This window comes from Heteronotia binoei, chromosome 21 (assembly GCF_032191835.1).
Source record: "Heteronotia binoei isolate CCM8104 ecotype False Entrance Well chromosome 21, APGP_CSIRO_Hbin_v1, whole genome shotgun sequence".
NCBI lineage: Eukaryota > Metazoa > Chordata > Lepidosauria > Squamata > Gekkonidae > Heteronotia > Heteronotia binoei.
The window spans coordinates 177,095,298-177,120,058 of NC_083243.1; the positions used below are offsets into that span (position 1 = coordinate 177,095,298).

Sequence of the window (24,761 nt, forward strand, 5' to 3'; positions counted from 1 at the left end):
GCCATATGTGTTCTTGAAAGCCAGCGGAGAAGTGAACAGTAGGGGGCTGGTCTTCAGCAACAATGCAGAGGAGGACTGGATTTTGTTGTTGGTCTTGAGGCCCCTGCTAGGGAAGGTAGAGAATCCATTACAGAAGAGATACGTAGGCCTAACTGGTTACTTTTCTTTGTGAGCTGTAACAATGTGGGGGAGGGGAAGAAGTTTCTCCTCTCGAAGGGAAAGAGGATTATTGCTGCAATTAAGAAGAAGAAGAAGAAGATATTGGATTTATATCCCGCCCTCCACTCCGAAGAGTCTCAGAGCGGCTCACAATCTCCTTTACCTTCCTCCCCCACAACAGACACCCTGTGAGATGGGTGGGGCTGGAGAGGGCTCAGAGCGGCCTACAATCTCCTTTACCTTCCTCCCCCACAACAGACACCCTGTGAGGTGGGTGGGGCTGAGAGGGCTCTCACAGCAGCTGCCCTTTCAAGGACAGAGGCTCAGAGCGGCCTACAATCTCTTTTATCTCCCTCCCCCACAACAGACACCCTGTGAGGTGGGTGGGGCTGGAGAGGGCTCTCACAGCAGCTGCCCTTTCAAGGACAGAGGCTCAGAGCAGCCTACAATCTCCTTTCCCTTCCTCCCCACAACAGACACCCTGTGAGGTGGGTGGGGCTGGAGAGGGCTCTCACAGCAGCTGCCCTTTCAAGGACAGAGGCTCAGAGCAGCCTACAATCTCCTTTCCCTTCCTCCCCCACAACAGACACCCTGTGAGGTGGGTGGGGCTGGAGAGAGCTCTCACAGCAGCTGCCCTTTCAAGGACAACCTCTGCCAGAGCTATGGCTGACCCAAGGCCATGCTAGCAGGTGCAAGTGGAGGAGTGGGGAATCAAACCCGGTTCTCCCAGATAAGAGTCCGCACACTTAACCACTACACCAAACCGGCTGTGTGGGGTTTTTTTTGCTTTAATGAAGATTGTTCTGTGTGTGTAATCTTTTTTCACATCTGCGTGTAGGGATGGCTGTCATTGCCCGGCTTTTGTAGGTGTTTCATACAATGGTAGCACCATGCGTTGCCTCCGGTTTGGTGTAGTGGTTGAAAACCGGTTTGGGGTAGTGGTTTACTGTGCAAGACTCTAATCTGGAGAACTGGGTTTGATTCCCTGCTCCTCCACATGCAGCTGCTGGGTGACCTTGGGTCAGTCACAAATTCTCAGAGCTGTTCCCTCCAGTTCTCGAGAGCTCTTTCAGCCCCACCTATCTCACAGGATGTCTGTTGTGGGAAGAGAAAGGGAAGGAGATTGTAAGCTGCTCTGAGACTCCCAAGTGAATGGTGGGGTTTAAATCCAATCTCTTCTTCCTGAGCTCACTGGCATTGTGCCGTAGTGGTGGCATGATCCAGAAACGGGCTCAGGAAGCATCAAAATGGCTCACTGACTGAGTGCACTTTCGGGTCCCCTAGACCTCACAAACCATGAACTGGTTTGTAAACCAGAAAACTCTGTGGGAGTTCATGGTTTGTGAAATTCATGAACATCCAAAGACCTCAGATTTTTCTGGTCTGTCCATGCCCATCCCTAAATGTTACCAGCGGTATGTGATGCAATTGTAGCTATATCTATGGGACAAATTCTTCAAGAAAAATAAAAAGTTTCTTTTACAAGTAAAATCTGTATACATTTTTTGTGCTTTTATTAAGTGATCTGACCTAGGAGGAAATGAAATAAAAAATAAACTTTGAAAAATTTATGTTGGAACTTTAGACTATTTTCTTTTAGGTGCAAAACCTACCCAAGGATCCAGCAGTTTTGGAGGTATCTTGGGTAATAGAACCACGCAGAAGGATTCTAACAGGCAGCTTCAGTACATTGAGAACCAGGTATTTCAATTCTGTCCACTTCCTTTTTTACATTCCTTCCTTCTGTCTTGTCTTTGGTACAGTAAACATTATGATAGTCTAGTTGGGAATTTTATGATCTATTCCAAGCCATATGAATTAGCAGGAAGTTCTAATGGCATGACAATATTTGAGCCTTTTATATTGGATTTAAGGCATGTACTCTGTATGTGCTTTCTAAACCAGCTGTTGGGAGATGTTTATGATTTCTTGATCAAATTGTTCATTTTAATTTGGAGGACACATATCCAGTGCTTCCCAAAGATTGTCAGGTGGCTGCAGTTGGCCTTTACTTGCTTTAGGTAATATGCCACATGTGCCCTTTCTGAGACAGAAAGGGTCTAGCCATAATTAATCATACTTGGTGATTGCAAATTGATTAATATAGCAAGCTGAATACAAGGAGCTGCCTTTTCAGAACAGGGATACTGTAGCAGAATGTATCTGTTGGGATGTTAATATGGCATGGCGTTTGGAGCAAATAATTCTTTACAGCTTCTGGTTCAATTCCAGGCCTATTGCAAAGTTTTGACCCTTGAAGCCATAAATATCCTAGGTCTAGGATAGCTTAAGCATCACCATCTTACATACACGTGGGCACTTAAATAATCTTCAGAAGTTCTTCTGCCTGCTTTTCTCACTGTCCAAAAAGTGATTGGTGTGTATATGAGAAGATCTTTTCCATAGCAGTATTGGTTTTCTTGATGGAGGTTCCCTTTGTCCCGTTAGTGTCTTTTGTGCGAAGCTGAAGTAGTACTTTCTTCAGATAGTGACCTGCAGCTGTTACTTTTGTTGGCTTTTTGGGAAGTAGCTCACATATGCTAACAGTTGGGCTTCTTTCTTAAAAATTACTACTTTAAATTTTGTTATAAACTGCCCACAGGTTCATTTTTATATAGTTGGGGCAATTATTTAATTAAATGAGCGCATAAGCTGGCCAGAGGGCAAATCCAAAATGTGTGTACACACACACCATTTGTGCATTTCTTTTCACACTTCCATAGTGGAATAGAGCAGAAGAAAATCCTCTGATTCTCCATCATGTAGGATGAGCAGGAAAGGAAAGTACACCTTTGCTCAGAAGTAGCTTTCTTCTTGGGATACATAGCTTTAGGAAGCACACACCTCAACTGAAGGAGATTCTGCATAGAGCAGTATCATTTGCAGGGTCACAGAGCCAACCTAGCAGTCTTAAAGTTTGCTTAACAGCATATGCTGCCATGCCATAAGAAATTCTGTTTGGCCGTTTGTTCATCTGTTCTTTGAAGTTTCTCAGATCAAAGCAAGGCCAAGTTTAAGGGAGCATTGGAGAGTCATGATGGAAATGAGGCATCATTTTTATATTAGAGGCAGACATGTAGAGATGATCTGTCTTCACTGATGGGACTTCTAGGGATTTAGGGATTTAGAGAGCCAGTTTGGTGTAGTGGTTAAGTGTGCGGACTCTTATCTGGGAGAACCGGGTTTGATTCCCCACTCCTCCACTTGCACTTGCTGGAATGGCCTTGGGTTAGCCATAGCTCTGGCAGAGGTTGTCCTTGAAAGGGCAGCTGCTGTGAGAGCCCTTTCCAGCCCCACCCACCTCACAGGGTGTCTGTTGTGGGGGAGGAAGGTAAAGGAGATTGTGAGCCGCTCTGAGCCTCTGTCCTTGAAAGGGCAGCTGCTGTGAGAGCCCTCTCCAGCCCCACCCACCTCACAGGGTGTCTGTTGTGGGGGAGGAAGGGAAAGGAGATTGTAGGCCGCTCTGAGCCTCTGTCTTTGAAAGGGCAGCTGCTGTGAGAGCCCTCTCCAGCCCCACCCACCTCACAGGGTGTCTGTTGTGGGGGAGGAAGGGAAAGGAGATTGTGAGCCGCTCTGAGACTCTTTGGAGTGGAGGGCGGGATATAAATCCAATATCATTATCATCATTATCATTGTGAGATTAATTCTGACAATAGATGAGGGAGTCACTGAATCTTTCTTTACCAATTAAGTCAAAAAGACACAGGCGCTATATAATGTTCAGATGTTTGGGAAGCAAATCATTATCATGACTTCAAGTTACGTATGTTTAGTATGAACTATCTAGGTAGCTGTTCTGTGATGTTCCATGTGTTTATTTAGTTACGTATACTGCTTGTGACTTCATAACACATGCAACCTGGTCAGCAGCCAGTCAGAAGCAAAGCACCTGGACTTAAGGGCTAAATTGCCTTGGAATCCTAACTTGGTTTGAATGAGAAGAAATTTGCCAAGGTCAATAAAAAGATACTATTTGGTGTAGTGGTTAAGAACAGCAGACTCTAATCTGGAGAACCAGGTTTGATTCCCCACTTCCCCAGCTGGGGTGATCTTAGATCAGTCCCAGCTCTGAGACACACCTACCTCACGGGATGTCTGTTGTAGGGGAAGGAAGGGAAGGTGATTGTAAGCCGCTCTAAGACTCCTTTGAGTAGCGAAGGGCAAGGTATAAAAACTTTGTCTTAGTTGAGTGAACCAGTGCCTCCAGTCATATTTATGGTTTGAGAAGCTAAAGAGTATGTACGGCCCATGTAGTATAAATAGGCCAGCTGTGCTGCATGGAAACAATAATTCATACCATTTGTCCATACAGCAGTCTGCAGTTCCTTGCATCAGGACTACAGAGTAAATTGGGCCTGTAATGTAAAACAGAAACAATCACTTTTTTTGTTTGTTTTGTAGACGCCTCCCAAAAAGGGAATTGCGGAAAATAAAGATGACGCTCCGCTTCGTAAGGTGCTTGCCAGCCCAGGAAGAGCATCCATGAAGAATTCTGTGGGAACTGGAATGTCTGGCAACAGGGTTAACATGGTGGTCACTCCTGCTACTTCAACACCTCACAGGAGTGGATTGTTGGAAAATCGGTATGGAAGCAAACTTTTAAAGACATCTGCATCTTTAGCGGGCATGCATTTCTTTATGGTCTTGAAAACAATTAGTCGATTGCTTCTCAGATTATATATAATTTGCTTTTACATGTGAGCTCTCTGGAAAATGCCTCTGGAGCTTGCGTGCTAAACAAGCTGGAAAACAGTGACGCTAATACTGTTTTCAAATTTAAAACTTTTGGGAGAATGTCTTAAAATGTTTAACAGGAAAGAATGGGCTTCTCTGTTTTCTTGCGGATTGAATGGATGTGTGTGTTTTAACAAAACAGTGAAAGAAGGAAAAGGATACAGCCTGCTTCAGAAATGAATGAAGATTACCCTAAAGAGAATGATTCATCAAGGTGAAGTTTTTTATATTAAGTCTTTCTACATTATCTCTGCCATCTCTTTGTTCCTTCCCCACAGTTGCCCCTGCTGAAAATAACTCCTACGTCCTTTCTTTAAAAAAAAAAGGTAGCTTTGTTGTAAAAACCCAGTGTTGGTATACTTGAAAACTGTACGTATTTGGTAATAGTGTGTTGTGTATCATCATCATCATCATCATCATTGTTTTATTTATATCCCGCCCTCCCCGTCGAAGCAGGCTCAGGGCGGCTAACAACACAATCAATTCATTATACAGTAATTGACAAGACTAATTTAACAATTTAATTAAAATTCTATAAAATTCTAAAACGATAAAATTAATGTTAGTATACTGGTGCTATTATACAGATGGTAAGTTTACTTAGCAGTCTCTCTCTTTAGTCGGTGAAGGCCGTTCGAAAAAGGATGGTCTTGCAGGCCCTGCGGAACTGTTCAAAATCCCGCAGGGCCCGCATCTCCTCCGGAAGCTGGTTCCACAGGTGTATGTACGTTAACTGTGTGTACCATTGCGATACTGAACAGAATTTACACCCCGCTTAGTGCCCTGTCCAGGGTATCCCAGGCTAACCTGATTTCATCAGATCTCAGGAGCTTAACAGGATCAGCCCTGGTTGGTATTTGGATGGAGAACCACCAAGGAAGTCCAGGGTTGCAAAGCCAGAGGCAGGCAATGACAAACCACCCCTGAATGTCTCTTGAAATCCCCGCAGGGTCGCCATACATAGCTGTAACCTGATGGCGATAAAATAAATAAAACAAAATTAGATGGGTGTTCTAGTAGGGTGGTCCCCTTGACGTTTCCATGGTGTAACTAACTGAATGGTTAATAATGATAGCCAGCGTGGTGTAGTAGTTAAGAGCAGTGGATTTTTAATTTCGACAAGTGGATTAAGTGTGCGGACTCTTATCTGGGAGAACCGGGTTTGATTCCCCACTCCTCCACTTGCACCTGCTAGCATGGCCTTGGTTCAGCCATAGCTCTGGCAGGAGTTGTCCTTGAAAGGGCAGCTGCTGTGAAAGCCCTCTCCAGCCCCACGCACCTCACAGGGTGTCTGTTGTGGGGGAGGAAGGTAAAGGAGATTGTGAGCCGCTCTGAGACTCTTTGGAGTGGAGGGCGGGATATAAATACAATATCTTCTTCTTCCCCATTCCTTTACATAAAGCCTGCTGAGTGACCTTGGGCTAGTTACAGTTCTCTTAGCCCCACTACCTCACAGTGTGCCTATTGTGGGGAGAAGAAGCGAAAGGCAATTGTAAGCCACTTTGAGGCTCCTTAAAGTAGGCAGAAGTGGGGCATAAAGCTCTTCTAAGCTTAAGAATGCACAAGGATAGTCTTTCAAATATAGGTATGATGTGTTTACATGACGGTGCGGTATTTTGCAAAGAACGGGGGAAATATAGGGGTACCAAGTATATGTAGACAGTAATGTAGTATTGTACATTAACGTCAGGTAAATTGTATGTATTATCTGCAGCAATAACAAAGTTATGACTGATCCAGCACGGAAGTTTTTATGTAGCAGCAGAGAAAAGCAGCTGAACTTGAAACAGGCTGAGGAGAACAGAACATCAGGTAGAAAAGTTCAATGCCTACTGTTTTTGACAAATTGATCATTGATTGTGCCAACTAACTAATAAAACTGAACATGGGAGATGGATCCAAAATACCGTGAACAGGACTTTCTTGCCTTACACTTCACTCTCTTAAAATTGGGTGTGAGGGACTATCTGACTGTGACATCCGTCACCCCATGGATTGCTAGGATTGATTTGGCTGATCTGGCTGGCTAGGCGGGTATCCCTTGCCTCCCTCAGCTCTCCATGTGCATCCCTCCCAAAGCAGCACACTGGATGGAAGAGGATGACCATCCCAGATAGGAGTGTACCATTCTTTTGTCAACGGTGTGCGATAGCTGCGCTCCCCTTCAAATTCTGTTTCTGGGATCAGGGGAACCCTTGCAGGCAGGGTGGGAAGGAGAAATTTGTGAATTCACACACACCTGTGCTGAAGAATACTACCTTTGAACTCAATTCTTTTGTTGGTATCCATACTTAATTTAATGGAATGATCTTGCATTCAGGTTGAGAAATCTTGGGGGAGGGAGATAAATGTAAACCATATGTTTAGAAAATAATTCAGAAGAAAGAATAAGAAACTCCCAACAAGATAATTTTAATGAAAATTTATATGAAGGATTAGAAGACATGAGCTGCTACATGTCCTGATAGAAATTGTTCTGCCAGTGTTTTTCTGCCTCCAGACTGGTTTTCCGTTCAGTTCACCCTCAGCAGGCAACTTCAGCAGACATGCTGGGCAAAAGTTTGGTGGCACGCATCTGTACGTTATAATTGGTGCAAGTAAATTGGTTACCGTGACACCATGTTGAGCATTTGGTAGTATGTTGTTAATCCTCTGAGGTGTTGTTGTTTGTTGGGGTTTTTTTGCTTTTAACAAGTGTTTCTGTTCCTTTTCAAGGGGTTTTGCCTTTACAGACCTCCTCGTTTTACGGTGGTAGATCATCCACAAAGGACTATTCAGCCAGCAATTCTAATCTGGACAGGTAGGTATGATTAAAAAAAAAATGTTTCATAATTAGAGCACTGCATTCATCAAATGATGTCTGTGCATTCTCATATTATTCCACTGTCAGAAGAATGTTTGCTAAATTTTTATGAAACAGTATAGGCAAACTGTACCAGTAACAGAATGGTGGATTGAATTTATCTAGGTCACAAAAGGAAACTATCAGAAAGATAACATACATGAAATTCTAACAGTCATTCTGACCTGAGGAAGAAATTCTTCCTATCAGTGTGATGATCTGACACTGAAGGAGTATTTGAACACCACAGTCCTCTTGTTTTCTCCTGATGCATAAAGCACTATTAAAGGTTTCTGCGTTTGGGAAGGCTATTAATGTATCCCGATGCAAGAGCCTATGTATCTTATTTATTGAAATATTTATATCCTGCGTTTGCTCTTGGTTCAAGGTAGCTTACAGCAATAGTTAAAACCTCCCCAGTTAAAAAACAGACAAAATAGCAAGCCTCAAATCTCTCCCCCTGCCTTCCTTAAAAGACGCCTACCATTTAAGCCCCCTAAAAAAGCCCTGGCAGACAAGCAGGTCTTGCAATACCTCCTGAAGATCTCCGGAGGGGGGCTTTCTCCTCTTCACAGAGCCCATTCCAGAGAGCTGGGGCCATGATGGGAAAAGGTCCAGGCTCTGGTCTGTGCCAGGTGGCCACCCTAAGTGATGGGATACCCACCATCCTAACGCCATCCCTTTATGTACATCTGCCTTAAATATAACTGCAGTCAGGGTTATCACTTAGTTCTTTTATTTATGCGGAGTCAATATTTCATAGTAATTAGAAGTTATGCTCTGGCCTGCCTTTAGGACAGTAAACTGGGGACAGGAAAATACTTTATACTGTAAATTCAGGCACTCATGCTGTTAACATTTTGAATAACTCTTGAAGAAACGCATCTTCCCTGAAAATGTGGATTCTAAACTGAGGTTAAACCAATGGTCGTGGCAAAATAGGAGTTGGCTGCTAATCTAGCGAGCTTTCTGTGGCTCTATAAATATGATCTGTTGTAACGTATTTCCCTGCTTCTATGAAAATAAAAAGAAATGTATGTACAAAAATGGGAGGTTGATTATCATGTAATACCTTTCTTCTGATGTATACTTATTATATTTAACGGTTTTTATAAGGTAAAATGGTTTTGCTAAAAAATTTTGGGATGAAAATCCTGTTATTTTGCCCATCTCACTTTTCTAGATCAAATGTGTTGAATCAGACTTCTTCTGCCAAAAGAAGCTTGGGGTTTCTCTCTCAGCCAGCCCCTCTTTCTGTTAAAAAAATGAGATTGAATCATGATTATATGGGGTGGAATAAACCACGAGTCCTCCTTTCCACTCACCCGCAACAGCAGCTGCAAGGGTAAGCTTTTGTATATGTATGTAGGTGCATGTAAATGTGCTTCTGCTCTTTTATGTGTACATAGAAACAATGGACCTCACTTACTAGCAAACAAGGTAGAGCAGGGGTGGCCAATGGTAGTTCTCCAGATGTTTTTGCTTACAACTCCCATCAGCCCCAGCCAGCATGGCCAGTGGCTGGGGCTGATGGGAGTTGTAGGCAAAAAAAAATCTGGAGAGCTACCATTGGCCGCCCCGGAGGTAGAGCTTTTCCTTGTTCACTATAGTCTCTTCTTCAGCACTTTTTATTGCCATTTACTCACCCACCATCCTAACTCCATTCCTTTATGTACATCTGCCTTAAATATAACTCCAGTCTGGGCTATCACTTAGTGGTCACTATTTATGCAAAATCAATATTTTATAGTAATTAGAAGTTTTGCTCTGGCCTCCCTTTAGGACAATAAACTGGGGACGGGAAAATACTTTATACTGTAAATTCAGGCACTCATGCTGTTAACATTTTGAATAACTCTTTCTGCATCTCTACTTGTTATCTTTTTTGGCACGTAAATTAAATTGTTGAAATAATCCCTAGTTTTTTAATGTAATTAATTACTAGACAGGATTCTGGAAATATTCCATTATAGCAGGGAGCCTCCGTTCTATGTGGCAAATCCATTAGCTTACGTCTCTTCCTCCCTCTCGTATTGTTTCAGGAGTGATTTGAAAGGGTGCCAATTTTGCTACATAAACCCTTTATTACATTTGAAGAAAATTAACAACTTTATAAATGGTTGCCATGAGTCTCCCCTGAATAGCTTGAACAGTAGCCAAATTTACTTCCATGTGGCTTCTGAAGTCACACTGCATAAAGCTTTCAGGTGCAGTTGATACAGCTCTACTGTTTGCAGAGCTGGAGGCTTATAGCCTGGTCCTGATTAGACATAGGCTGTCTCTTCCTTTGAGAACACACGCATAGCTGGTCTTGAGGACAAAAGGAGACTGAGGAAGAATCGCACTGCTACAGGACCAACCCTAAATCAGACTTTTCCCTGCAGCCGCTGTGGCCGGACCTGCCTGTCCCACATTGGTCTTGTCAGCCACCAGCGAGCCTGCAGCAAACGTGGACTATTGCACCCTTCTTAAATCTTCGTTCGCGAAGCCAAGCCGAGAGAGAGAGAGAGAGAGAGATTAGACATATCTGATGAGATATTAGGAAAAACCTTTAACAGTAAGAGTTGTTCAACAGTGGAATCAGCTACCAAGTGAGGTGGTGAGCTCCGCATCACTGGCAATCTTTAAGCAGCAGCTGGACAAACACTGATCAGGGATGCTCTAGGCTGACCCTTCATTGAGCAGGGGGTTGGACTAGATGGCCTGTATGGCCCCTTTCAATTCTATTTTGGTTTTAAACTGCTACTATAGATAGAAAATGTGCTGTCCTCCATCCGTCTCCAGTACCTGGAGCATGATGGATGAATGGCTATTAGAAGGAGGACTTCCTTGACAAAAGCATGTTGAACATGAAATCAACTCAAGGGAAATCTTTCTGGCTGCTTTCTTGTTGGTGTAACAAATAATAACAAACCGGTCTTTTATGATGATGTTATAGTTGTGGTTTTTGTGGAAGTAGAAGGCTGCTCTGGCTTATTTTTCAATTTTTTTCAAATTCAAACCTGTCCTATGGATCCATTTTTAGCTGGAAGAACTGTGCGTTTGTACACAAATGGAGGGCTTCTAAGCGATTGCGGGAGACATTTTAGTTTCCTCTGTATGTCCTCCCCCACTATTTCCTCTTTTGCTTCCCAATATCCTCGCCTTTTCCTGCTTCCATCTCTTCTCAGCTACAGCCAGAGCTGAGATCCAGTGCAGTGTAGTGTTAAGAGCAGCAGACTCTAATCTGGAGAACTGAGTTTGATTCCCCACTCCTGCACATTAGGGAGGGACGGTGGCTCAGTGGTAGAGCATCTGCTTGGGAAGCAGAAGGTCCCAGGTTCAATCCCTGGCATCTCCCAAAAAGGGTCCAGGCAAGTAGGCGTGAAAAACCTCCGCTTGAGACCCTGGAGAGCCGCTGCCGGTCTGAGAAGACAATACTGACTTTGATGGACCAAGGGTCTGATTCAGTAGAAGGCAGCTTCATATGTTCATGTGTTCAAGCCAGCTGGGTGACCTATTGGGTCAGTCACAGTTTTCTCTGAGCTTTCTTGCTTTCTGGGAAGGTTCTGTTTAAATACAAGGCATTTATTTCCAAAGAAATTTCTGTGTTCTGCAATAACTGTATCAGCTGTATCATCAGTGAAATTCTTATAACAAGACCGTGCTGTTGATTTAAAAAAAAAAAAAAACAATTACAACATATCGGTGTCAACCTTATGTACGATTTAAACACTTGCAGTATTCACTTAACCCTCAGTTGCTTTCAGGTGAAGTAATAAAACTAAATGAGTTAACTATGTAGTATTTCTACACGATAGAGCTACTATCATATTGGCCAGGTTTTATTTCAAGGTTACTTGCTTTAATTTAAGTGAGCCATTATATTTTCTGACAGTAATGATGTAGCATCACATCACTGGTGTAACGTATGTTTGTGGCTCTTTTTAAAAATTGTGTACATTTCTTGAAATGATAGCTTTTTGTAAACTGAAGTGTATTGTAAGTTCAGTCAGGGGAAACCCTGTTCAATCAGAATGCCGCTGTCTGTCTTGCTGTGGTTAAAAAAATAATATAGTTTAATGGGAGAAGCTTAAATTATTTGCACCACATTTCTTATTAGTGGGTCCATTGAGTTCAGCGACACATTTCCAATATTATAGTTGGCTGCTGAGTTGGCAGCCAACTATAATTGACATCTCACATGAATACACACATGAAGCTGCCTTATACCAAACTGGTTATGTCACGGGGTGTGGCCTAATATGCAAATGAGTCCCTGCTGGGCTTTTTCTACAAAAAAAAAGGCCTGGGTGTGACTTTGTTTATATCAACTGAGAGGACCCACACAGCCTCCTACAATTTGGGGGAATCAGGTTTATGTTAGACTATAAACCATCTGCTCAGTTACCAGGTATTCTAAAGGTAGAAAGTTACAGGCTTTGAGTTTGCTGCTGTGAGGTAAGTTTTGTGGTGCACAAGTAGAATATAGAGGTCACTGAGGCAGGATTTATATTTTAACCACAAAGAAGATTTATTTAAAGAGATGTTTCCCAGAACAAATCAGCACAAGACTCCCAATAGACAAAAGAGAAACCTGGCTGAGGCACATTAATTAATTAATTTTATTTGGTCAATTTATATTCCACCCTTTCCCATGCAGGCTCAGGGCGTATCACAGTCAAACTATTTAGAGAGTAGTTTCAATTTTATTTAATACTGTGACAGATTGCACTGTAAAATCTTAATGCTATGTAAACAGGTAATGGAGTGTGAAAGGTTAATTTCACACAGAGCCAGAGAGCCTTGAGTGACAGGCTGCTCCAAGAGATCTGCTTGGTTAGCATCAGTTGAGCAGGGAAAGATTTACTGAGGAGAATTCAGTCTAAATCTAGCTTTGACAGAGAAGAATTTGGTGCTGCCAGAGTCTGAATTCAGCCCTGATTGAATAAAGTCTAGTACTGATGAGTCTGTCTAGCCCTGACAGAGAAGGGTTTAGTACTGAAAGGGTTTGTGCTTAGACCTGACTTGAGAACAGTATAACACAGAGTACTGGGAAGGTTGACAGGAGGAGTAGGTAATTAGGTGAAGTCTCTGGTTCAGAAAAGGAGATAGATCTTCCAGTGATAGAAGAATTTTCCAACCCAGTTAAAACAGGGAGATAGCTCTGAAGAGTGGAGAGATCCATGGTCTAGTTTGCTTAGAACCTGCCTTTTAAATCTTGAAGAGTTAGTTAAAACTCAAGAGTATTGGTGTGTTTTAGTGAAAGAGTTTGGGTACTAGACAGTAACCCTGCCTCCTGGAAACCAAAAGAGTCAAATATGCTCAAGAGTGTGTTTGGGAACCAGTAAAACAAAACCTCTCATCTTAAAGATTCTAAATCACTGTGAAAAGCATAAGAAACTCTCAGTTGCTTGAAACATATGGACTATAGTCTATGCCTATATTGATTTACACCAGAAATTTTATCCCTGATTTCACCTGACCTTTCCTCTGTATTTTGTATAAGATATTTTGTTATTCTTTGAACTTTTAAAAAGCCTTGAGTGCCATTTCAGTAGCTTATGTTTAAGGGGTATCTTGACCCTTCCCTAAGGTTCCTGGGCTGAGCCAGCAGCAAAATTTCATACCTAGGCAGAGTGGGACAGACATAGTTCTTCAGAAAAGAAAAAAGATAGAGCTGCTCAGTCAGAAGGGGAGGGAAAATCTTGCCTCTGAAGGAGGGAAGTGGGCGTGGGACACTTCTTTAGTTGAGAAGGCCACAAGCATGCTTAAGTAATATCCTTTTTTATGAATTGTATAATTGATCATGGTATACCATGTCCTGTTAGCCGCCCTGAGCCTGCTCCGGCGGGGAGGGCGGGATACAAATAAAACTTATTATTATTATTAAGAGTTAATATACAGCTAGGCCAGACTGAGGAAACCCCCCCCCCCCAAAAAAAAAGTTATCAACATTCCAGTCTTATCTGTAACAGAAACATGTACTATGCCTTACTGCATTTTTACTGTTCCTAAACAATAGTAGGGAGCTCTTAGAGCCCAAACTGAATTTATCTGGTCAAGGCACACATGAAGTAGGATTTTTTGCTGCGCCACAGTAGTGAGCTGTTGCTAGCCTGGCAAGGTGTATCAGTAGTGTGTAACTGGCTCTCACGATGAAATTGTGCTGAATGTTGCAGCCGATGAGTATGTGTATATGCTAATATGTGCCAGTGTGTCAGCAAGAGTGTATAAGATTGTGACAGTCTTGAAAAAAGGTAGAGCAGCTTGGTATTGCAGGTTTTTGCCTAGCTCTGCTCTTAATTCATTGCAATAAACTTTTTCCCTTCCTCTTTCACATGGACCCTGGCTGGCTGTCTTTTATTGGCCAAAGACATTCAGATTTGTACAACATGGGCGAGGTCACCATAAATACTTTTGAGCATAAACAGACTTTGGCCAATTAGCCACAAGGTTGGATCCTAACACACACACATGATTCCACCCACACCAGCCAGCCCTTTCTCAAAAGCCAGACTAAATATCATACCGTCTGCTCACTGCCAAAGACAGGCCTAACAATTGGGTACTGTATTCTCTGTCAGAAGTAGAGCCAAACCGCTCTCCCACACTTCCCTTTATTCTGTTTTTCTTTTCCTGGGCTAGACCTGAGCTCTCACTCCTGCTTGTGTTTCCTTCCAACATTCCATTCCCCACCTCAAAGGTGATTGGATGCTGGAGTAGCACTCCCATAGGCTCAAGTGAATGGCTGTTTTTCTCTTGGGGTAGGAAAACTTTCTTTCTGTTACAGCTGGGTCCAGTTGTGCTGTGGTTGGTGAGTTCTCCTCTCTCCAGACATGACAGGAGATAGGGATGGTGCCATTTCAAGTGCTTTTTTGTTCAAGTCTACTCCTGCTTCCCCCTCCATCCACCAGCTTTGCTTTACAGAAATCAAGACTTGAAAGGTTGTGGTTGCCTGGCAACTTCCAAGAGGAAGACTGAGAACTCAGTGGGCATTATTTTCTTCAAACTATAGGAAGTGTTTCCATTCTTTTGAGGAGTTTTAATCCCTTGATGTATTTTTTAATTTTTTAGATTTTTTTTTTTTTTGCAAACTAAGGACTTTAAATTTATAGAGAAATCTCCCCTAATCCCACTAGAACATTCCCTAGCAGGCGTAGTTCACACTCCCAATTTGAGGGAACTGGAGGGAGCCATGTTAACATGACAGTTCGTATCTGTGTTAGAATTATTTCATTTTTATGTAATATAATCCTGTTACTCTTTACAGATTTACAAACCTGGGAAATACCTGTTATATGAACGCTATTTTACAGTCTCTGTTTTCAATTCAGTCATTTGCGAATGATCTTTTGAAGCAAAATATCCCATGGAAAAAAATTCCGGTCAATGCACTTATCAGGTAAGCTCTAGGGGTTTAATTTTTTTCCCTACTGATAAAGGCGCTCGGGTTAGGAATTGTTAGCTGAAGCATGTGAATCTGTGCTTCTGTAAAAGAGCTTTTCTGTGAAGCGTCTTCAAGGATGTTTTTTTAATCCTGTTGACTTGATTGAATTCATCCATTACTGACGTTGCAGCATCAAGGACTGATCGCTGACCTAGCCACATAAAACAGTCTTGTGAAAATGCAAGGAAATCTAAACATAGGTTATCATGAAACCACCTGTACAGAAAGATTCTAGTTACACACTCTTGATCTCTTTTCTGATATTTGAAGGATCTCAGCTCTTAGAGAACTGCAAACTAAGGCAACAGCCTTCAAAAAACTGCCATGTTTGCTTTGGCTTATCGTAATTACTGATAATTAACTGAATATTTAGCAAAAGTATTAGCTGTAAGCTTTCTGTTTATGTAAAGTGAGATGTATTAACATTTGTGTAATACTCAGAGCCAGTTTGGTGTAGTGGTTAAGTGTGCGGACTCTTATCTGGGAGAACCGGGTTTGATTCCCCACTCCTCCACTTGCACCTGCTAGCATGGCCTTGGGTCAGCCATAGCTCTGGCAGAGGTTGTCCTTGAAAGGGCAGCTGCTGTGAGAGCCCTCTCCAGCCCCACCCACCTCACAGGGTATCTGTTGTGGGGGAGGAAGGTAAAGGAGATTGTGAGCCACTCAGACTCTTCGGAGTGGAGGGCGGGATATAAATCCAATATCTTCTTCATCTTCTTCTTCATTTTGTAGAGCGGTTACTTGGACCACTTATCTATGCTACTGATTTTGTCTCAGTATTATGCAGTAGGTTCTCTCATGTGTTTATGTGCATGCCGTATAGGGATGGAATATGAATTACTGTTGAGTTTTGCTTTACTTCTTAATCTTTTCCATGTTATAATGGGAGTAAGTAATGTTTAGGGAGAGGATATGCAACAGTACTTTCCAGATATTTTTACCATTGAAATCATGGCTACATTTATTTTTCTAGACGCTTTGCTCATCTGCTTGCTAAAAAGGATGTTTGTAGCCCTGAGGTAAAGAAAGATTTACTCAAGAAGGTAAAAAATGCCATTTCAGCCACTGCAGAGAGATTCTCTGGTTACATGCAAAATGTGAGTACTATATCTTTAAGCAAACAGGACGTTTTAGTGCTTTATTGTTGAGGCCATCCATAATAATACTTGTGCAGTCCCATTTTCTCCCCCCCACCCAGTAACCCTGAATTCTACATGGTTTTCTGAAATGTGCAGCTAGTGGCAAATATTGCAAGCAAGGAAGCTTGGATGCATTTTCCAGTTATCACTTTTTGATAGTTACTTTATTCTGCTGTGTCACGGGCATGTGTCTTACTATTCATAGATTATAAAGAGATCTTTCAGGGGAGAAGGCATCTCACTCCCCCACCTCTTGTTTCTTCCCTGTTGTTTACCCCCACCCTCTTATTGCTGCTTTCTCTCCCCTCCCCCAGTGTTTTCTTAGTGGACAGATGCTTGGAACAGGTTTACAGAATATGGAGTGAAAAATGTGTTCTGTGCTCCAGACTGCTGCTGTTGCAGTTCTGCTGTCTCGACTGGCTGGAAAAGAAAGCAGGTGAAAGGAGAAAGAGGCTTGGAGATGGAAGTGGGAGAGAAAGCAGGGAAGGGAGTAAGAGTAGAGACTTTTTCCTCAGCAGCCCTACTGCCGCCTCTCTATTGGAGCTCGGTGTGTGTCTTTTTCCTCCCCCATCTCACCACACCCCCTTCTGTCTTGCCAGCGTGGGTGATTTCTTGATAAATCTTCTGTCAGCTCACTACAGCCTCCTCTTTGAGATGCTGGTTTCAAGCTGTGATACTGCTTTCGAGGGCTTAAGAAGAGGTCTGCTGGACCAGACCAGTGGTCCATCTAGTCCAGCATCCTGTCTCACACAATGGCTAACCAGTTCCTCTGGACAGCCAACAACAGGGCATATAGAGGCCAATATCTTCCCCTGATGTTGCCTCCTGGAACTGGGATTCAGAAGTTGACTACTGCTGAACTAGGAGGTTCCCCTAAGTCACCACAGCTAGTAGTCACTGATAGGCTTATTCTCCATGAATCTTTCTAATCCTCTTTTAAAGCTGTCTGTGCCTATTGCCATCACTATTTCCTCTGACAGTGAATGCTACATTTTAATAATTCTCTGTGTAAAGAAGTATTTCCTTTTTTGTCCATCCTGAATCTGCTGCCCATTAGCCAGTTTGGTATAGTGGTTAAGCGTGCGGACTCTTATCCGGGAGAACCGGGTTTGATTCCCCTCTCCTCCACTTGCAGCTGCTGGAATGGCCTTGGGTCAGCCATAGCTATCACAGGGCAGCTTCTGAGAGAGCTCTCTCAGCCCCACCTACCTCACAGTGTGTTTGTTGTGGGGGAGGAAGATAAAGGAGATTGTGAGCTGCTCTGAGACACTGAGTAGAGGGCAGAATATAAATCCAATGTTGTCTTCTTAATTGGATGTCCTCAAGCTCTAGTGTTTTTGAAGAGGGAGAAAAATTTCTCAAACCAGTATCATGTGCCCTCTGCCATTTCCTTCTCATAGGGAAGATGTTCCAACCCTCTAATAATCTTGATTGCCCTCTTCTGCACTTCTCCCAAATCTGCGGTGTCCTTTTTGAGATAAGGTGATCAGAACTGTATGTTGTATTCAAAATGAGGCTGCACCATAGATCTATATAGGAGTGTTATGATATCATGTATTTTATGTTCAATCCCCTTTCTAATAATGCTTAACATAGAATTTGCCTTGTTCACTGTTGCAGTACAACAGGTTGACACTTTCATTGAGCCACTTACTATGACCAATGCTGCAGTCTTGTGAGCAAAAATTCTACTTTGTGAGCTACTGGCGTTAAAGTTGTGAGCCACTGCATAAATTACTGTGCTCTGGGGTCATCCTTCCTGAGCTAAGACAAAAATGTGTAAGCTGGAAGCTAAAAATCTGTGAGCTAGCTCATGCTAACTCCTCTTAGAGGGAACACACTATGACCCCAAGATCTTTTTCCCTTTCAGTCTTAGCAACTTAAGTCTTAGCTACCCCATTAGCCTATGTTTGAAGCTGGGATTTTTTGTCTTAATGTACATCCCTTTGCACTTACAAAGAGTAAACTTCATTTGCCACATTGTCACCAACTCACCCAATTTGTGCAGATCCTATTGAAATTCTTCACAGTCAGCTTTGGTTTTCACCATCCTGAATATTTTGTGTCATCTGCAAACCTGGCCACTACACTACTCCTAGTTCCAGATCATTTGTGAACAAATTACATAGCATCGGCCCTGATACTGATCCTTGTTGGTTCCCATGATTTCTATCTTCCCTCCATTGTAAGAACTGTTCATTTATTCCTACTCTTTGCTTCTGGTCAGTTAAGCAATTTTTAATCCATAAGAGAACCCATCCTCCTATCTCATGACTGCTAAGTTTACTCAGATCTAGGAGTCTTTGGTGAGGTACCTTGTTAATAGCCTTTTGAAAGTCCAAGTATCTAATGTCTATGGTGTCACTATTACCTACATGCTTTTTCACTTTCTCAAAGAAGTGATTGCTTAGTAAACTCCAGAATGGTAGCTGAAGTCTTCTGACATTGTTGCAGGATCACTTTTAAAACTTTCATGTTCCCTTGTACTTTTTTCCTACAACCCTGAAATTTTCCCTGAGTTTGTTATGGGGGAAAGCGCATTCTGTACATAGTCCCATTTATGTGGATTTTTTAGTCTGCATTCTAGGGCTTTGTCTATGATTGTATTCAGTTTTCTGAAGTGTTATATTTGTATGTTGATGTGATTATTTTTACATCACAAGCAAAAATAAACATTAATGCAGTCTTTGAAGTCCCTGTGTTTATAATTTTGGATGTAATTTTCTTCCTGTGCTGATAGGTGTCAATAATGTTTGCAGTCTTGTTTTCTGATTTAGTTATCCCCACTATTTAACAGCTGTGATTTTTTTAAAAAATGTACTGATCCAATTTAGTGGCATAGGTGAGTTACATATATGATTTGACTGTAAAGTAGCCAAATGTTTAAAATCTTGATAATCATGAACATTAGAAATTCTGTTTCATATTTTCATTTTACTTTTGATATTAACATTTTTATTAATTTTTGAAGTATCAATATTAATATAGGTATACAATTAATCTTATTAAAAGCAAGTTATAAACTAGCACAAATACTTAAATACATATAATATCGAGGAAGGATATTAAGTTACATAAATGTAACTAGACATGCTAACCATTCTCTATTCAAGAAGAGAGGTCAAGATGAGTATCAAGATACAATCAAGCCAAAAATATATTATTTTTTAAAAATTATAAGTCATATATATTAATTCCTAACTGCCTAAATATATTCTATACGTACTATGCAGGTTATTCCAAACAATTATTATTAGGCAATTACCATTAGGTGTGATCCACGACTAGCGCTGAAAGAGAAAATGAAGGTAAAGAACAAAAGAAAAGAGAAAATAATAATAAAAATAGTAATAACTGATAAGTAGAGAAGATCAAGAAATTCTGGTTTGTGTGGTTGAATGTCGTTTGCTGTAATGAATTCCATAAAAGGAAACCATTTCTCTGTGAATTTTGCGTGTACGTTGTCTGAGTTTGATTGCTGGATATATTCAGTAATCTTTTCTATGATGAGAATGTCCCAAACTTTGGATAACCAATTGGAGATTGATGGAACTTGAGGAGATTGCCATTTTGAAGCAATTAGAGTTTTTGCCGCTACCAACATGTTTGTTATCAGGGTTCGTCTAAACTGAGGTACTGTTGGATCCTGCCAAATGTCCAAGAAGATCAAATGAGGAAGAAAAGGAATTTCATATCCTGTTATAATTTTGATTTGTTGCAAAATCTCATGCCAGAATGAAGCAATTCGGGGGCACCTCCACCAGCAATGGGCAAAGTCACCTACTTCACCACAATTTTTCCAACATAATGGAGAATGGTTAGATGATATTAAGGATAGCTTTTCAGGTGTAAAATACCAATGAGTTATGATTTTGTAAGACAGTTTTGAGCTGATCAGTTTAGTACTAAATAGGTTAGATGACCAGATTTGAGCGTTATCCCATAGTCATGTTGCCATTTAGATTGGCACGGTAAACATTGAACACTATCCAGGGAAATCAATATGACATAGGATTTAGAAATTATGATATTTTCATTTTAGACATGTTCACAGATGTTTCAATAAAATACAATAAGACATTTTTACAATCAGGACATAAAATGTTTTCAAAAACTGCCCGTTTGGTGTAGCGAGCCAGTTTGGTGTAGTGGTTAAGTGTGTGGACTCTGATCTGGGAGAACCGGGTTTGATTCCCCACTCCAACACTTGCACCTGCTGGAATGGCCTTTGGTTAGCTGTAGCTCTTGCAGAGTTGTCCTTGAAAGGGCAGCTGCTGTGAGATCTCTCAGCTCCACTCACCTCACAGGGTGTCTGTTGTGGGGGGAGAAGATACAGGAGATTGTAAGCCGCTCTGAGTCTGATTCAGAGAGAAGGGCAGAATATAAATCTGCAGTCGTTGTCTTCTTCCAAGCTGAGTTGTCAGATTGGCTTCTTGCATGGGTTTGGGGTTGGGAGCCTGCCTAAAGTAACTAGCTGTAGTTTTGTGCAAACGTAGTCCAGTTTAAAATGGAGTAACTCTGCTTAGGACTGCACTGTGAATTTGTTATGTATGCTTTACATAGTATAGTACATGATATGCATACATAGAGGCACTGTTCTAGTAAATGTATTCTTCACTTTAGGATGCCCATGAATTTTTAAGTCAGTGCTTGGATCAACTGAAGGAAGACATGGAGAAGCTGAACAAGACGTGGAAGAGTGAGCCAGTTTCTAGTGAAGACAGCTCAGCAGGACGAATGTCCGACGACTTAACAGCTGCCAAAGTTTATACTTGTCCAGTTGTTACAAACCTGGAGTTTGAGGTTCAGCATTCTATCATATGTAAAATGTAAGTGTTTAAATAACTTCTGTCAATCTCAGTATTCTTGTACAAGTACTTCTAGAAATGCCGTTACTCTCCAAATCAAGTACGTGCTCGCAATAGCTCTCGTTCAGTTTTACCCATGCAGTGTGCTCTTTAAAAATCTGAGCGTGTATGTGTAACTATGAATTTTTATATGACAAAATAAAAAAAATAAACATACGCAAAAACGGAATAATCGAGACTCTCCTGCAAATAAAATAATTCATGTAAATAAAAGCACTAAAGTATTGATGAGTAAATGCAAAATACAATACTAAGGATAAATCTTAATTTAAAATTCGACATTAACAAGAGTATTATAGGTTTAATTTTCTGAATTTTGCATGGTTCTACATAATGTCTTTTCTTAGATGCTTTTGAGATTTGTTTTTGAGCGCCGACCTGGATAGTCCAGGCAAGCCCAACCTCGTCAGATCTCGGCAGCTAAGCAGGGTTGTCTTCCTTGAAATAGCCAGTCAAGAGGGGCAGGTTCTATTCAGCCACCTCTCTGAATATCCTCCAGGCCCCCAGTAGGGGTCAGGCATCAGAAGTCAACATGACTTCCAGGGGCAGACAAACACACACACGCTAAAATATACAAAAATACCAAAAAAAGAAAGAGAACAGATCTGTTTTTGACTTTTAGATTCTGTGGTTTTCATTTAACACAGGTACACAAATGACATCACTCTGAAAATCAGTTTCTTGAAACCCCTGTGTGTACAATTATTTTGGTTATTTTTACCTATTCTCTTCTTCCACCCCCCACCTCCCCCTTTCCATAGCATGTTTTCTTCCCTACGAACCTCCAATTTCTGTACATAGTAATATTTGCTTTCTTTCTCAATACCATAGGTCTGCATCCTCTTTTTCCCTGCTAACTGTTTTTTGTCCTTTCATATTTATTTCAAAAAATTATTACTCCGCCTTCATAAGAGTTGCCAAGGTGATACCTTCTGTTTTCCTTCTTCAGCCCTGTTACCGTTTTGTTTTCTCTGGAGTTCACTGTACTGCTGCCTTTACCAAGCCCTGTCTCTCCCATTCCACATTTCTTTCTTTCACAGCATTCTGGTCACCATGCATCTCGCTGCTCTTCATTCTGCTCCTCCTTTTACTTCTGCACCCCCAGGTTGTCTTTGTTCTCCTGTTTTTACATAAGCTTTTTTTCTCTTTATCTCCTCACTGAGTTTGGCAGCAGTAGCACATAGGGCTTTCATGTTCCCAACAGTTAACATACTGAAGAAATTTCCAGTGTAAGTGAACACCAAGCAATGTTCTTGACATCTGGAAAACTCCGCCATGGACATCTCCTCTCTAGATTCAGGAGAAGTAATGCAGGCATAGTGACTTCAGGATTCTCCAGCCCCTATCTCCACTTCTGTAGTAGCTTTGGGTACCTGTGAAGAATTCCTTGGAAAAGGTCTGCAAGAATGGATACTTGGAATTGTTCCATAGGCCACAAAGAGTCAGAAAAGCCTGATTTTAGAGCACCTGAACTTTATGTCCAGGGATGATATTAAAAGTTTTGATTACTTTGACAAAATACTTGGCCTTGCAAAACAAATGTTTTGAGTTCATATAGTTTTGTCCATTTCAGTGAATCAGACTGGCTTATACTGTGGGTGGATTAAAATAAACCAGAACTTCTTTCACTGCAGGTGTGGTGAGACAGTCACCAAACGGGAACAGTTTAATGACCTTTCCATTGACTTGCCACGAAGGAAAAAACTTCTTCCATCTCGCTCAATCCAGGATTCATTGGATCTCTTTTTCAGGGTATGTAATATACATAGATCTTCCCTTATTAACACACATTCTTTTTTTTTTCTGTTTATAAACACTTTCAGTTGCAAACTCCTTATTTGGTTGGTCAAAAGCTTGATGGATAACTTTGAAATGTAGACACTTCCCAAAAAGACTGACATGAACAGATTTTCCCATCACTTGCTGTGCAGCCAGCTCATAGCGAAAGCTTGTGTTAAGTTCTAGCCAGGTGATGCTTATTCTTACTTGACAAGAGGAATTTATTCACACTCAAAATATGTGGTGGTACTTGAGAAATGTGAATTGTAATCTATTTACTTTGGAGAGTAGCATGAAAAACCAACAACAAAAGAACAGATTTTGAGTCCAGTGGCACCTTTAAGACCGACAAAAGGCGCACGAAAGCTCACACCTTGAATAAACTTTTTTTTTTTGCCTTAAAGGTGCCACTGGACTCAAAGTTTGTTCTACTGCTTCAGACCTACACGGCTACCCAACCTGAATCTAAAAAAACAGCTGTGTTCTTTAGGTCAGTGTTTCTCAATTTTTGTTTGAAGTAGTCAATGACCATGCTTTTGAGGCACTGCTGGCCAAGCAACTATATGCTTCTTCCTCCCCCCCCCCCCCCCCCCCCCGTGTAGGAGTTTCTCATCAGTTATCGGTGAACAAGTTTTTGTTTTTATTTTTTCCATGCTTGTGTCTTTAAATAGCAGTACCGATTAACTGCAATGCCATTTTGTGCATTATGCAGAAGCAAACCTCAATTTGCCATTAAGCCTCCCAGAGTCGTCTTTCTCAGCTCATCCCTTTCTTTCTTCCTCTTGGCCTCACAGTTTTAAAATCATGGGTCTCTCAACCCTAAGTTAAGGAACCATGGCTCTGGATAACTATCACATGGCTTTAGCATCCAGTATCCAGTGTTTTAACTAATAGTGTGAAATGACAGTCACAATATAGAACTTATGAGTGCTTGTCTGAAAGTGTTTCACAGCACCTCTGAAAGTGTTTCACAGCACCTCCTAAGGCATGTATTTCAGTAGTAATTCCCAGAAGGATGGGATCATCAAGAGAAGGTACAGCACTAGGCAAAAATCTGCTTTTTGTAGAAAACCAATAATGGATGTGAAGGTTATCTCTCATTTACTGATTTCCTTTGTCTGCTATCTTGTCTTCAGCCTGTGTGCTATCTGCTATTCTTTTTAGGCATTAAACACATTCTACAGCGTGAGTGAGGGTGGATCATTCCCCTGCTGAGACAGATAGATACCTAATATTAAAAGAGGTTTTGGTGGATTGCAATCTTTGTATTATGCTCATTGCTTGTGTTATGTCTCATAGGCAGAAGAGATAGAATATTCCTGTGAGAAGTGCAATGGGAAATCTGCTCTTGTTACACACAAATTCAGTAGGTTTCCCAGGTAAGTGCATGCTCTTAAAACTAACTGAATGAAATTAGGAGTAACTTTTAGGACATGTAATAGGAGACTGAGTAGAAAAGGATTTACACCAGGAATCAGCTATTTGCATGCTATATGGGAATACTGGCCTTTCGCTGAGTACAGTGTAGAGCAAGGTAACATTAACACACAAGAGAGGGAAAGCTCAGCAGATGTTCTTTAGAGTACTTAAATCTTTCCTGCTTGTCAGAAGGTACTTTTCTGTTTGTCAGAAAGTATAGTTGCAGCTATAGAAATCTTGCACAAACACCCAAGGCATATTTTTGATACTATATGTGGAGCTATACACTTGCATGTTAGAAATCTGTAGCCCCTCTAACCTTCAGGCTAATTTGTAGCCACTAAGATAGATTGTCACTTTCGTTGTATAATGAGAGCCGTGAAGGTAGTACT

The 24,761-nt window shown here is 41.4% G+C and overlaps 1 protein-coding gene across 2 annotated transcripts in view; it reads left to right on the top strand.

The window, feature by feature from the left end:
* Positions 1-24,761, top strand: part of USP37 (ubiquitin specific peptidase 37) — a 53,500-nt gene that overhangs the window by 10,186 nt on the left and 18,553 nt on the right. For both annotated transcript variants that reach the window (XM_060263041.1, XM_060263042.1), the window contains exons 4-14: positions 1,760-1,860; positions 4,561-4,742; positions 5,036-5,107; positions 6,608-6,705; positions 7,609-7,693; positions 8,919-9,080; positions 14,988-15,119; positions 16,138-16,261; positions 20,927-21,132; positions 22,806-22,923; positions 24,250-24,329. In XM_060263041.1, the coding sequence (XP_060119024.1) occupies positions 1,760-1,860; positions 4,561-4,742; positions 5,036-5,107; positions 6,608-6,705; positions 7,609-7,693; positions 8,919-9,080; positions 14,988-15,119; positions 16,138-16,261; positions 20,927-21,132; positions 22,806-22,923; positions 24,250-24,329 (1,360 nt within the window). The remainder of the gene's footprint in view (positions 1-1,759; positions 1,861-4,560; positions 4,743-5,035; positions 5,108-6,607; positions 6,706-7,608; positions 7,694-8,918; positions 9,081-14,987; positions 15,120-16,137; positions 16,262-20,926; positions 21,133-22,805; positions 22,924-24,249; positions 24,330-24,761) is intronic.